Genomic DNA, 12096 nt, shown 5'->3' with positions numbered 1-12096 from the left:
TATCCACGCATCCGTGGCCCGTTGCCTGTCCGGTGTCCTTGACAACCTATTGCTTCGTTATTCATGTCCGAATCGACACAGATGACTCGAAGTTCAATCTGGCTGCGACCGGAGCTGACTTTTGCTCACAAATCTTTTGCCAATTTGAATGGCAAGAACCCGGACGGTCATACTGTTTCCGCGGCGTTAGGCGATAATGCTGTCTTCTAATGCCCATGTCTGGGACAGGTACATCGGGTTTCCAGTGGAGACAGGGTGGATGAGCAGCTATGCTTCTGTTTCTCAAAGAGATTTCCACCGGTTTCCTGAAATCGACTCTCCAAGACCTGCCAGCCATAACAGATTAGAAAGGGATAAAGTTTCGGCGATTTCTAATGGACTGAGGCGCGGACAGAATATCTCCGCCGTGGTTAAGTACCTCGGAAGCGATAGGGTATGCCGCAACTGGAGCGTTTTTCCATGGTCCTTCCAGCTGCAGTCTGAAATGTAAGCCGACGACATGCCAAGATTATAATATTTCCAAAACTAGGGTTCAAGATATATGCACTGATGGTGGTGACTCGCCCTTGTTGCTACCTGTTCGATGGCTGACCGAAAGGACTCCGGCTGAAATCGGAAGAGAACAAACCTTTAGGCAGCAACTGGGTATGTGCCATCTTAGTTGCCTAATGTATTTGAGGACATTCAGTATACCTCCACGCAGTTTGTCAGAGTCTCCCGTAAGAAGATGGATGGCCAATCTGGAAACCGGATTCCACAATCCCACCTTGGACTGCTCTGCTTAGGCTTCTGATAATTGAATGATGCCGGATCCCGAATGCATCGCTGTAGCTGACAGTACCAGCTCACTCCCATGACGTAAAGACTTTTGGCATGGACAGGGTGGCCCTATCTTCCAATCTCACCGGTTTCATGGGGTTACCCGTGTCAGCTGCGGGAGATTGCACGTAGTACTCTATACTCAATGCAATAGTTCTCCGGTGTGGGCGGTATAGTTATTCTTATACCTCTGGACCCGCACAGTCTATGTGGTAGAAGGGAAGATGCATCTTGATTCGTTCTGGCGCCTTTGTTGCAAATATTCAAGATTCAACGGAGGGCTGCAGCTGCCTCACAGTATCGGCTCGACGCATAGTGAGCTTCGGTAGAGACACCCGCGTAGCAATATCCAAGGAAGAATACCCTTATCTGCCAAGGTATATCCATCGTGTCGGCGCTTTCAGGAACGTGCGCGCGAAGCTCTGAATTGAATGTGGTGCCAGGGTTAAATTCGGCGCTTGTCCCTGCAGCTCGGCTCAGCCTTGACGTGTTTCCATATCTTGTATTGTCTTTGCTCATAGAACGGCGGCTGAGGCAGCAAATGAGCACTACCAGCAGTGTAAGAAGCTCTGTCTGATGCCTCGGTGTGGCTGCGGTGTGGCAAAGGGAGGCGCAGGGTCTGAATGAACATAACCGAGGATCAGAGCGCGGCAACGCGTCAAGGTCGTGTTTCGGCTAGAGCACCTACGAGGTACCGAGTACACCAATGGTGATGGTGGTGGCATCTATTATGCTGATCGCTGACCGAGTCTGGATATGAATGAAGGACTCCCTATTGAAGGCAGTGGTATTTCGGCTTTCTTCCGCAACCACGGTTCATACTGAGATACACAACCCACCCCTGTTGGTGGCCCTCCTGATTACTGCATATCCTGACTCTCGCTTTTCTAGCCACTCCTTAATTCGGTTGCGTAGAGGAGCACTGACCACGAATCATGGCTATATTGGATGAGGCATTTGCAATCGAAATCGATTTGCTATTAGCAATGCAGCCCGGATACGGAGTATATTTTGTATGCGCAAAACTATATCGACCTGAGCCTTACCTCATCAATCTCGCTTCTTGGTGCTGGAGAATGCTGTCCGATGCCTCTGCTGACTCCCTAACGCGGGATCGGGGGAACCACGAGTATTTCGAGAATTCGAAGACAAGCCCACGTTGTGCCTTCAACAGACGACGGTGGTCAGCCACGGCCTGCCATTGTTCAGCTACCTGTTCGACCTGTGTACCCATCGGACCACGATTGAAGGCGATATCTCCGAGAATTACTTGATTCCTGACCAGCCGATGTCCACAGATCTGGTCTGCTTACAGGATTCAATGCAAGGGGGCTTCCAGTCTAGAGCGAGTATCGCTGGTGGTGGATCTGCCATGTTTTCACGACCGTGCCTCTCGATGTGTCTTATAATAGATGCTCTTCTCCCTCCAATCGTGTTTGACAGGGAAGCAGAACCCACTGGTCTACTTTGTTGGCTTGTTCTCAAGCAGTACAAGCAAACGGTGCGCAACACGCCATGCTCGATATCATCAGAGACGCGCCTTTGGGCCAGTTCCTTCGATGGGCCACTCATGATCGAATACTTCTATATCCCGACGAACGAGAAGGCTTCGTGCTCCCAAAGCTAGTGGGTTGGCCTACAATCTGCCAAAAGATCGTCGGAGTGGTGACTTGTGTTACAGGCATCTGGGACTCCGCTTGAGAGGGACGTCCCAGATCCCGAGGAGTCTGAGCCTGAGCCAGCCGAACCACCCGGACCAGAAAAGCAGAATCTTGAAAACAATGAACCGGAGAGGGTAGACGACGGGAAATCTGGGCCCGAGAAGGCAGATCCCGAGAAGGCAGATCCCGACAAGACAGAGTCTGTCAGCGGACCGTCGACGCACCCCGTAACTCGGCTCGAGGGAGATGCTGCTCTAGAACCAACTCTCTCGCGACAACATAGTCTGCCCTTTACCGAGGAGAGACTGGCCCTGGACCAGCGGCTTGAGCTAGAAAAGACCAAGAGCAAGCCTATATCACTCCATAAATCCGCCGACGGCACCATTCTCGTTGACTGGTATACAACCGACGATCCAGAGAATCCACAGAATTGGACGAAGGCGAAGAAGCTCTTTGTGCTGGTTCAGATATGGTATCATTTCTCCCGCCTGTAGTGCCCATGAACAACTGACATGAGGGTTGCAGTCTATATACCTTTGCTATGTACGGAGGCTCTAGCATTTACGTCGTAAGCGAAGGGTGAGCGTCTATTCTCCTTTTCAACGTGCACTCGTATACTGACGTGCTCTTAGAGGAGTCATGCGGAGATTCGGTGTGAGTGAGGCGGCGGCAGCAATGGGTCTTTCTATATACGTTATAGGATGTATGCTTGACTCTCCTCCTTTACCTGTGCGAAGCCTGGACTGACGACATTGCTATATACAGACGGAGTTGGCCCCTTGCTATTTGCGCCCCTCTGCGAGATTCCTGCCATAGGCCGCAATGGAGTCTATACGCCTGCCTTTATTCTATTCGTCATCATCTGTGTACCGACTGCGGTCGTTGACAACTATGCCGGTTTGTTGGTCCTTCGATTCCTGCAGGGCTTTCTGTGCAGCCCTTGCCTTGCGAACGGTGCCGCCTCAGTCGGCGACATGGTACGTCTCTCTACTCCGGAGATGGCATCTGCAGAAGGGAAGAGAACTGATTGCCACAGTTCTCCCTCTTGATCCTCCCAGTCTATCTCTCTTCCTGGACAGCCGCCTGCTTCTGGGGCCCTGCCCTCGGACCAGTTGTCGCGTCCTTTGCCGTGACTGCCGAAGGGTAATGTCTTGCCACCGACCCTGCCTTCGTTCTTCTCTGGCATGATCGACGCTAATGGCAAAGGAGCAGATGGAGATGGTCACTGTGGGAACTGCTCTGGATGAGCGCACCAATTCTGGTCGTCTACCTCATCGCCTTCCCCGAAACCTCTGGTGCCACGATCCTTCGGCGACGGGCTGCGCGCCTTCGAAAGCTCACGGGCAGGACGGACCTGCGCTCCCAGAGCGAAATCGACCAGGAACACATGAAGTACTCGGAAGTCTTCTTTGACGCCATCATCAAGCCACTGGAGATCATGATCAAGGACCCTGCTGTGGCGTACACGAATATCTACGTGAGTCCCCCAACCGCACCCATAAGAAGGCTGTTGACCTTCTTTTTATTCGGTTATCCGCCCAATATCTAACCAGCACATCTTCCTTTATCAGAGTGCTCTCCTCTATGGAGTCTACTATTCCTTCTTCGAGGCCTTTCCGCTCGTGTACGTGGCCATCTACGGCTTCAACCTCGGCGAGCTCGGCTTGACCTTTCTCAGCATCGGCGTGGCCTGCATGATCGGAGTCGTCATCTACAATATCTATCTGCTCGTTTACCTGGTGCCTGACATCATAAAGCACGGCCTCGGAGCGCCGGAGCATCGCTTGGTGCCCGCGTTGTTCGGCGTATGTACACTGCCTGCGGCATTGTTTATGTTCGGTAAGATTCGATCCTGCCCTAACTACATTTCCTCTGTTTCTGTTTTCATTTGTGGTCCTTGTTCCGCGACAATGCATCATTTAAAAAAAAAAGGGCAAGGCAACTGACCCATGACCCAGGCTGGACCTCCCGCCACGGCGTGCACTGGATTGTCAGCCTCATTGGCGTGGTCATCGTCGTGAGCTCCAACTTTGTTATTTTCCAGTGCATCTTCGTGTACCTGCCCTTATCCTACCCGCGCTACACGGCTTCCCTGCTCGCGTCCAACGACTTCTTCCGCGCCCTCTTCGCCGCCGGCTGCGTCATCTTTTCCAGGCCCATGTTCAAAAACCTCGGCATCGGGCCCGGCAACAGTCTGCTCGCAGGCCTCTCCTGTGTTGGCCTTGTGGGCATGTTTTTGCTCTGGAGGTTTGGCGCAAAGCTCAGGGCGAGGAGTAAGTTTGCAGTCAGTTAAGACTCTAGAGTCAAGGAGCCGCCGCCGCCGCCGCCGCACGTCTGAGGAGTTCTGGACTGGAGTGGCGAGAATTCTTGCCGATGTGCTGGAGCATAGCGCGCACGGAGGGTTCACGCTTGCTGGCGAAGATGGTGAAGGCGAAAAGCTATCTAGACGTATTATTCCGTGACAGACAGGGGTACTGGGGTGGCTCGGGCGGCTATGGAGTAAGGTTGTTCTCTTTCGTCTTTTCCCCTTATCACCGTGTACTCAAGCGAACTGATTCCACTAGACCATGGCATAATAGATCGGATTGGACTACGTGCGGATAACGGGACGGACTTATTACTACAATCCATTGAAGAGCTCATGGCCATGCGGCTACGCCAAAGAGCACGAATCCTGAGAGAGGATGTGATGTATATACATATATCATAGAGCATTCCTCACCCGAGAGAATCTACCAAGTATAATCAACAAAGGGATGTATACTACAACGCTCCGAAGCTTGTATATTATATATGGTCCATATCCAAGGGCCCTGAAAATGTAGTAAGACACGAGAAGGTCCCGTCCTCCGTTCACTTTACACAGCATCTGCATCAACAGTCCGCAGCGGGACGTAATTGCCCCTCTCCCTCTCTTGCGCCTTCCTCCTCGTAGCCACGCCTTCGAGTTTGTCAAACAATGCTTCGGTGACTCCCTGGAGTTTGCCAATCCAACCGCCGTTGCTCAAGCCCTTTCTTCTCTTCGAACTAATCATGGCCGCACCGTATCGGTCGCCTTCCATCTTCAGAGCCTCGACGCTCAACCACTTGGGCCTGCCAACCCATCTCAACGCTAACGAACTTAAGGTCACCGAAATGCTGCTGAACATCATCGCGGTGGCGCTCATCAACGGCGGCATATGATATCCGAAAGGCAAGAAGATGCCCATTGCAAACGGGAGTCCAATGACGTTATAGGCACACGCCCAGATCAAATTCATTTTGATCCGGCGGAATATGACGCGGCACAGATGGAGAGCGGTCGGGATATTGAGCAGGTCGTCCGAGCGCATGATCACGATATCGGCTGCTTCGACCGCGATGTCACTCCCAGAAACAAGCCCAATACCGACATCGGCGGTTGCCAGGGCAGGAGAATCGTTGATCCCATCCCCGACCATAGCGACAGTTTCTCCTTGGGACTGCAGTTCTGAAATAATGGATTGCTTTTCACCGGGAGAGACGGATGCGCGAATGGATTCTCGAGATATGCCCACCAATTCAGCGATAGAGCGAGCCGTGTTGTAGGTATCTCCGGTGACTAGGCTGGTAGAAACACCCATTCTATGCAAGGCGGAGATTGCGGCGTGGGCTGTAGGTTTTAGCGTGTCGGAGAGACCAATGTATCCAGCATACTGCCCGTTAATCCCGACGTAGATGGTCGTTATCCCAGTCTTGGATTTACTTCGGGTCGTGGGAGATAGAGCCGCATTGACCGCATCCTCAACGTCGGCAGGGATTTCGATCTTCTTGTTGGCCAAGAACGTAGCGTTACCGACATAGACTTTGTATTTGGTTTCGTCACCTGGTGTGTTCAGTTCAATGAGGGCTGAAACTCCTTGACCTACGGTGACGCCGAAAGTGCCCACCTGACCCGGAAGGCCCTCTTCTGGTTCTAGGCCCAGTCGCTCTTTGGCGGCAACGACAATGGATTTCGCGATGGGGTGTTCGGATCCTGCTTCAGCGAGGCCGACGAGCGTCCACCACAGCTTCTGACGCCATTCGTTTGAGCTCCAGAGAGCCGCGTAGCTCGTGTCAGCGACGTTGAGTTTCCCAAAAGTCAGGGTACCTGTCTTGTCGAGTACGACATGCGTGATGCGGGTGGCTGTTTCAAGAGCAGCGCCCCCCTTGACAAGAATGCCTTGTTGCGAAGCAGTACCAGTTCCCACCATGACTGCTGTTGGGGTTGCCAATCCGAGAGCGCAAGGACAAGCGAAAACAATGACCGAGATGCAGAGCTTCAGGCAGACCATAAATTTCCCACCATTATGTTCGTCTGTAAAGATTTTGGGCGGATTCGACATGACATGGCTTAAGATCATCCACCCAACAAACGTGATCAAGCCGAGAAGGATGATGATGGGAACAAAGTAACCCGCGACGAGATCTGCCATTCGTTGAATTGGTGCTCGGCTCGTCTGGGCCTCTTGCACAAGATTGACGATTTGGCTCAGTTGCGTGTCCTTTCCGGCACGTGTGACTTTGAAGTCGATCTTGCCAGCACCATTGACAGTACCCGCCATGAGGGTGCTGCCCTTTTTCTTCTGAATAGGCATGGGCTCACCGGTCACCATGCTTTCATCCACAAAGCTCTCACCGCGGGTGACAACTCCGTCAGCTGGTATCTTGTCACCAGGTCGGAGAATTACAACATCTCCGACTTCGATAAGTTCTGTGGGGATGACCTTTTCAATCGCTGAGGGACCAGAGGGGCCAGGGCCTGATGGCACTCTCCTATGGTCCACGGTTGGCGTCCTCTCCAGCACTGGAGATGATGGAGCGGTCCAAGCATCGGCCAGCTTCTCAGCGTACAGAGGATCTTCGTATATGGTCGCCATGCTGGGAGCCAGAGACATCAGCTGGGACAGAGCTCTCGATGTCTGGCCTTTTGCTCGGTTTTCGAGCCACCTCCCAAGAGTAATGAATGTGATAAGCATGGTGCTAGTGTCGAAGATGGTGCTAGGCTTATTGTGAGGGGGTATCAAGACCGCCACGATGACGGCAAAGCAGCTGAAGAAAAAAGCCGTCGAGGTGCCCAACACAACCAACACATCCATGGTCGGTGACTTATGTTTTAAACTTTTGTATGCTGAAATGTAGAAACGCTTTCCAATGCCGAATTGTACCGGAACAGTCAGGGCGAAGCAGATGACATCGCCCAACAGGAGACCTGAAATGATCTCAATGCCGCCGAAATTTATAGACGGGAAGCACATGGGGATAATCATGCCAATCAAAAATACGGGAATGGCAAAGGCCAACGACGTGAGGAATGCTCTCTTCCATTCCTGGATTTCTTTTGTTTTGGCTAGAGATTCCAACTGTGCGTTATTGTCTTCCGAGTCTGCAACCAAGGCATTGAATCCGGCGTCCTCGACGACTGCGACAAGGAGTCGAAGGCCAATAACGGTAGGATCGTAGACAATGGTGGCGCGAGATGTGGAAAGGCTGATAACAGCACTCTTGACGCCGGGCTTGGATCTCAAGTTGTTTTCCAGCTCAGTGGCAGTTTGCCCATCTAGAAGACCGTAGATCTTGAGCTGCTGAGAAACATGCATTGAGCCCTGCACGTTAGTCTCGGCCTGAGAAGATACAATCTTTGCATCGAATCCAGCATCTTCAATGAGTTCCACAATCTTCTCTGAGGGGAGGGTGACGGGATTATGAGAAATGACAGCTCGTTCGGCTAGAAGGCTTATGTTGAACTTGACCAGACCAGGAACGTTCTTGAAAGCACCTTCGACGGATGAAGTGCAAGCTCCGCACGTCATGCCTTCAATGGCTACAGTGGTAGTCCACGTCTGCGACTGCTCGTTGGCTTCTGCATTTCCACCTACAGGCCTCATGGTGTCTTGAAGCTTTGAATCGATCACCGTGGCGTCAAACCCTCGATCTTCAATGATTTCAGCCAATGCATCGGCACTTATGATCTTTGCGTCATGCTGAACGATTGCCCGCTCCGCCAACAGAGAAACATTCATGCTTTTCACCCCCGAGACGCCTTTAAAGCCAGCCTCGACGGAGGAAGTGCATGCCCCGCAAGTCATTCCTTGTATGGATATCGTTGTGGTGGTAAGCGGGGCTTCTGAGTTGGAGACTGCGGTCGAAATCGTCAGCGTGGGAGGTTGGGACATATCGGTAGAGAGGACTTCGGCGTCGAAACCACGATCCTCAATAATTTCTGCAATCTTCTCGGGGGACAACTTCTTGGGGTCATGATGTATCACGGCCCTCCCCATCATTAAGCTGACTGATACAGCACCAGCACCCTCGACACCCTTGAACCCTGACTCGACCGCGGAGGTGCAGGCACCGCACGTCATGCCGTCGACTTTGAGGGTTGTGGTGGCCATATGCGCCGGAGTGGGTGGTAGTCGCGACGGCTCATGGCCGCCATTCTTAGAAAGACTCATTTTAACGAACGTTCAATAGGGGCGGCCGACAGTGCTGAAATGGATAGAGAGGATCATAAATGCATTGTTTCGGGGGCACGCGTTCTGGCGGACTTCGGGGGTGCAAAAGGAACTCGAGAGGATGATTGCGGAGGGTTCGACAGGAAGAGAGACAGACAGGACTTCAAAAGAGCGTGATGAGAAGACGGAGAGCGAAGAAGATAAGCAAGCGGGCCTCGCAAGCGGACCGAGTTGCAAACGAAGTGTGAAGCCAGAAGTGAGACGGGGAGTTGAAGCTGAGAAATGCCTAAGGCGCGGGATCCTGCGCTTGAAACCGAATAGCGACACTATCGACGAATCCGGACAGAAACACTCCCTGATTATAGTATCACGCCACCACTAGCCGCATGCAGTCGTTTCAAGGCTGGTGTTGCAGCCTCGCTGTCAGTGATGGGGAGAAAATGACATCGGTTGTCGAGTGTGACGGAGGCGAATATATTCATCCGAGAAAACGGTGGAGAGATCAACTACACAGGGAGTCAGTTTCTTTTGAGGCAGTAATATTTGATTCGAGGCACTTGGTATTCTTCGTACTTCTAGGGACGATACCGTGTACCCTGTACAAAAGTAAACTTCTATGGATTGGATCGGTGGTCTTCTTCCCCTTCTTCCCCCTCCCTCCTCAACCCAATGATGCCCCCTTCCGACGGAAACAACTCCATTTGAGCACCGAGACGGCTGAATAGCTCAAATTCCATTCTTTCACCTGGCTTTGGACCTCGAAGACCCTCGCCAACGATATCAGAACCGGGCGGGAAGTTATGTTCGAAGATCGGGTCTTCAGTACCTCTTATATTCACTAAGATTGCCTGCCTAAAGTGTTAACGTAGAAGTGAACCAATAAGTGTATTAGGACGAGTAAATAATTATCGATCTAGACACCTACCTTCAATATTTTCCTAATAGGATAAAAGGCTATATAGCCTTCTAGGTATTATGTAGGTTCATCGAGATATTAAGTGCATCGAATTCGTGATGTATATTAGAGCAGAGTAATATTCCATTCTGTACTGAGTTGATAGATCCTCCTTGTGCTGGTTCAATTGGGATCCATCGACCGTAGTTGTGAGCTCTTCGGTAATCTTCTTTAGCGAGTGGGAAAATATGCGCAGCCTTGAAGCGACCTTAGAAGTCCACCTCACCGATCGAAGTCACAGGTTCCCCAGATATAATCCATCGACGATCTCGAGAGCGAACAGCCTCTCGAAAGGCTTCAACATGGTCTCTAGGAGCTTTAACTAATCATTCGGGTAATGACTGGCTCGTTATTAAGCTAAAAATACTTAGTAGTAACAATATAATAGTTTCCCGGTCGAAGGGAATGGTCGTCTTTCTTAATCTTCGCTTCGTTCTCATCTTGTACTGTAGAAAGAAAGGGCTCTCGAATATCACAATGATCTCTATCATTGTATAGAAGTTTGCATTTGTAACAGCGAGCCGAAGGATTTGGCCGCCAATTTTGGTAGGAGAATCTTTCAAGTCGTAGACGTGGACGCTTCGCTCCGCTGAGCGATCTCGCGCAGGCATGGCTCCTTGCGGCGAGGTTTCACATGGAGGGGCGGACGTTTTCGGGCACGAGGACGACGTGGTGGATGCTGAGGACGCAAAAGTCGCATGGGGATGGCAAACTGCATACGCAGGTGCAGAATCGTAATTAGCAAGAGGTTACAAGAGGGTCAGAGGCGATGGGAAGGAGGAAAGGTTGTGAAAGCGTCACGGCATGGTCCATGCCAAGCTCTTGTTTTCTGCCCGCAGTGACAGCCTCGTCTGAGTTTCGACCACTGCGATCAATCCACCACTGTCTTCTCGTACTGGCACGCGACTCCCCCTCCCCTCCGCCGCCTCAGATCGTTACCGACAATGGATCAATCTCAGGCAAAGGCTCTTGCTTCGATCCAACCTTTTATTCACCTTGCTACGACCACCAAGACCCCATCACCACGCCTCATCGCTGAACTGATCAAGGGAGCAATCTCCGCTCCGGGGGCCTACATTTTCACCGAGTTACTTCAACTGCCAGTTGTCCAGGGTCTGAGGGCCACTGAATCAGAGCCATGGTTGACATTGTTGGAGATCTTCAGTTGGGGAACATACGAGGAGTATAAAGGTGCGATTTTGAGCCAATTCGGCGAGGCTATGTGATTGAGATGTTAACGAGTCTTATATCACAGCCAACCCGTCTCTCCCACCTCTCGACGAAGCTCAAACCTTCAAATTACGCCAACTCAGTCTCCTTACCCTGGCCTCACCGTTCGCTCCCACCACTAAAAACACAACAGCCAACGCTTTAACATACACTGGGCTTCTCTCCTCTCTCCTGCTTTCCACTCCCCAGGAGCTAGAATCCTTGATAACACAATCTATCTACTCCGGTCTCCTCACCGCTCGTCTCAGTCCCACATCCAGTCCGCCAACCGTACACATTACGTCCGTCGCCCCTCTTCGCGATCTGCGCCCTCAATCCCTTCCCGCATTATTGCAGATCCTACAGACATGGGAATCGCGCTGTGTCTCCGTCGTGAGCGACCTGGAAGCGCAAATCGCAGCAATGCGAGCGACAGCACAACAGAGAGCTATGCGCGAGAGGAAACGCCAGAATGAGGTAGACTCGCTTGTCCTTAGTAATGACAAGCATCTCGCATCGAATGACAATGGTGTCGTGTCAGATGCCAAAGGTGGAAACGCGCGTACCGGTCGCAGCTCCGGCTCTGGTGCAGGGCAGCGTCCTCCTAGTAAGCGGGACCTTGACCAGCAGATGGAAGGCGAGGGTGACAACGAGGATGATGAGTACGACGAAGGCAGGATGGACTTGGACGAGGGTATTGGTGAGGGCACAGCTGGCTTTATAGGATCCGGATCGAGAGGCGGATTAAGCGGGGGCTCAAGAGGTGCAAAGCGAAACCGTGGGCGAGGTTCGAAGTGAGCTTTTGAATCTCCACATCAACGTTCACCGCACGATCGAACTGACGGCATGGCTACGATTTGGCCAAATTCTGACAAGACAAGAGTGTCTGTCTTTGAACACACTTCCGGTGGAGCTTGGTAGAGTCGAAGCAAGCGCCTACACGGATTGAAATGAGGTTCCATGAACCAAAGCGTATTTGCATGGAAAGAGAGACTGGTTG

General features: G+C 51.8%; 3 protein-coding genes across 3 annotated transcripts; 2 read left to right on the top strand and 1 right to left on the bottom strand.

Moving 5' to 3' along the window:
* Nucleotides 1-2334: 2334 nt before the first annotated feature.
* Z519_12593 (uncharacterized protein) lies at nt 2335-4773 on the top strand (the record flags this gene model as incomplete). Its single annotated transcript, XM_016770298.1, has 9 exons — nt 2335-2445; nt 2501-2952; nt 3006-3059; nt 3113-3183; nt 3246-3457; nt 3517-3623; nt 3693-3957; nt 4052-4319; nt 4439-4773. 9 exons carry the CDS (start codon nt 2335-2337, stop codon nt 4771-4773), a joined length of 1875 nt encoding a protein of 624 aa, XP_016613476.1.
* A 565-nt stretch (nt 4774-5338) lies between these two features.
* Nucleotides 5339-8932, bottom strand: Z519_12592 (uncharacterized protein; the record flags this gene model as incomplete). Its single annotated transcript, XM_016770297.1, has 1 exon — nt 5339-8932. The coding sequence occupies one exon, from the start codon at nt 8930-8932 to the stop codon at nt 5339-5341; it is 3594 nt and encodes a 1197-aa protein (XP_016613475.1).
* Nucleotides 8933-10831: 1899 nt separating this feature from the next.
* On the top strand, nt 10832-11894 carry Z519_12591 (uncharacterized protein; the record flags this gene model as incomplete). The annotated part of the gene is made up of 2 exons (XM_016770296.1): nt 10832-11078; nt 11143-11894. 2 exons carry the CDS (start codon nt 10832-10834, stop codon nt 11892-11894), a joined length of 999 nt encoding a protein of 332 aa, XP_016613474.1.
* Nucleotides 11895-12096: the final 202 nt, after the last annotated feature.

This window comes from Cladophialophora bantiana (genome assembly GCF_000835475.1).
Source record: "Cladophialophora bantiana CBS 173.52 unplaced genomic scaffold supercont1.31, whole genome shotgun sequence".
Taxonomy (NCBI): domain Eukaryota; kingdom Fungi; phylum Ascomycota; class Eurotiomycetes; order Chaetothyriales; family Herpotrichiellaceae; genus Cladophialophora; species Cladophialophora bantiana.
This window is presented reverse-complemented; position numbering and strand designations above follow the sequence as displayed.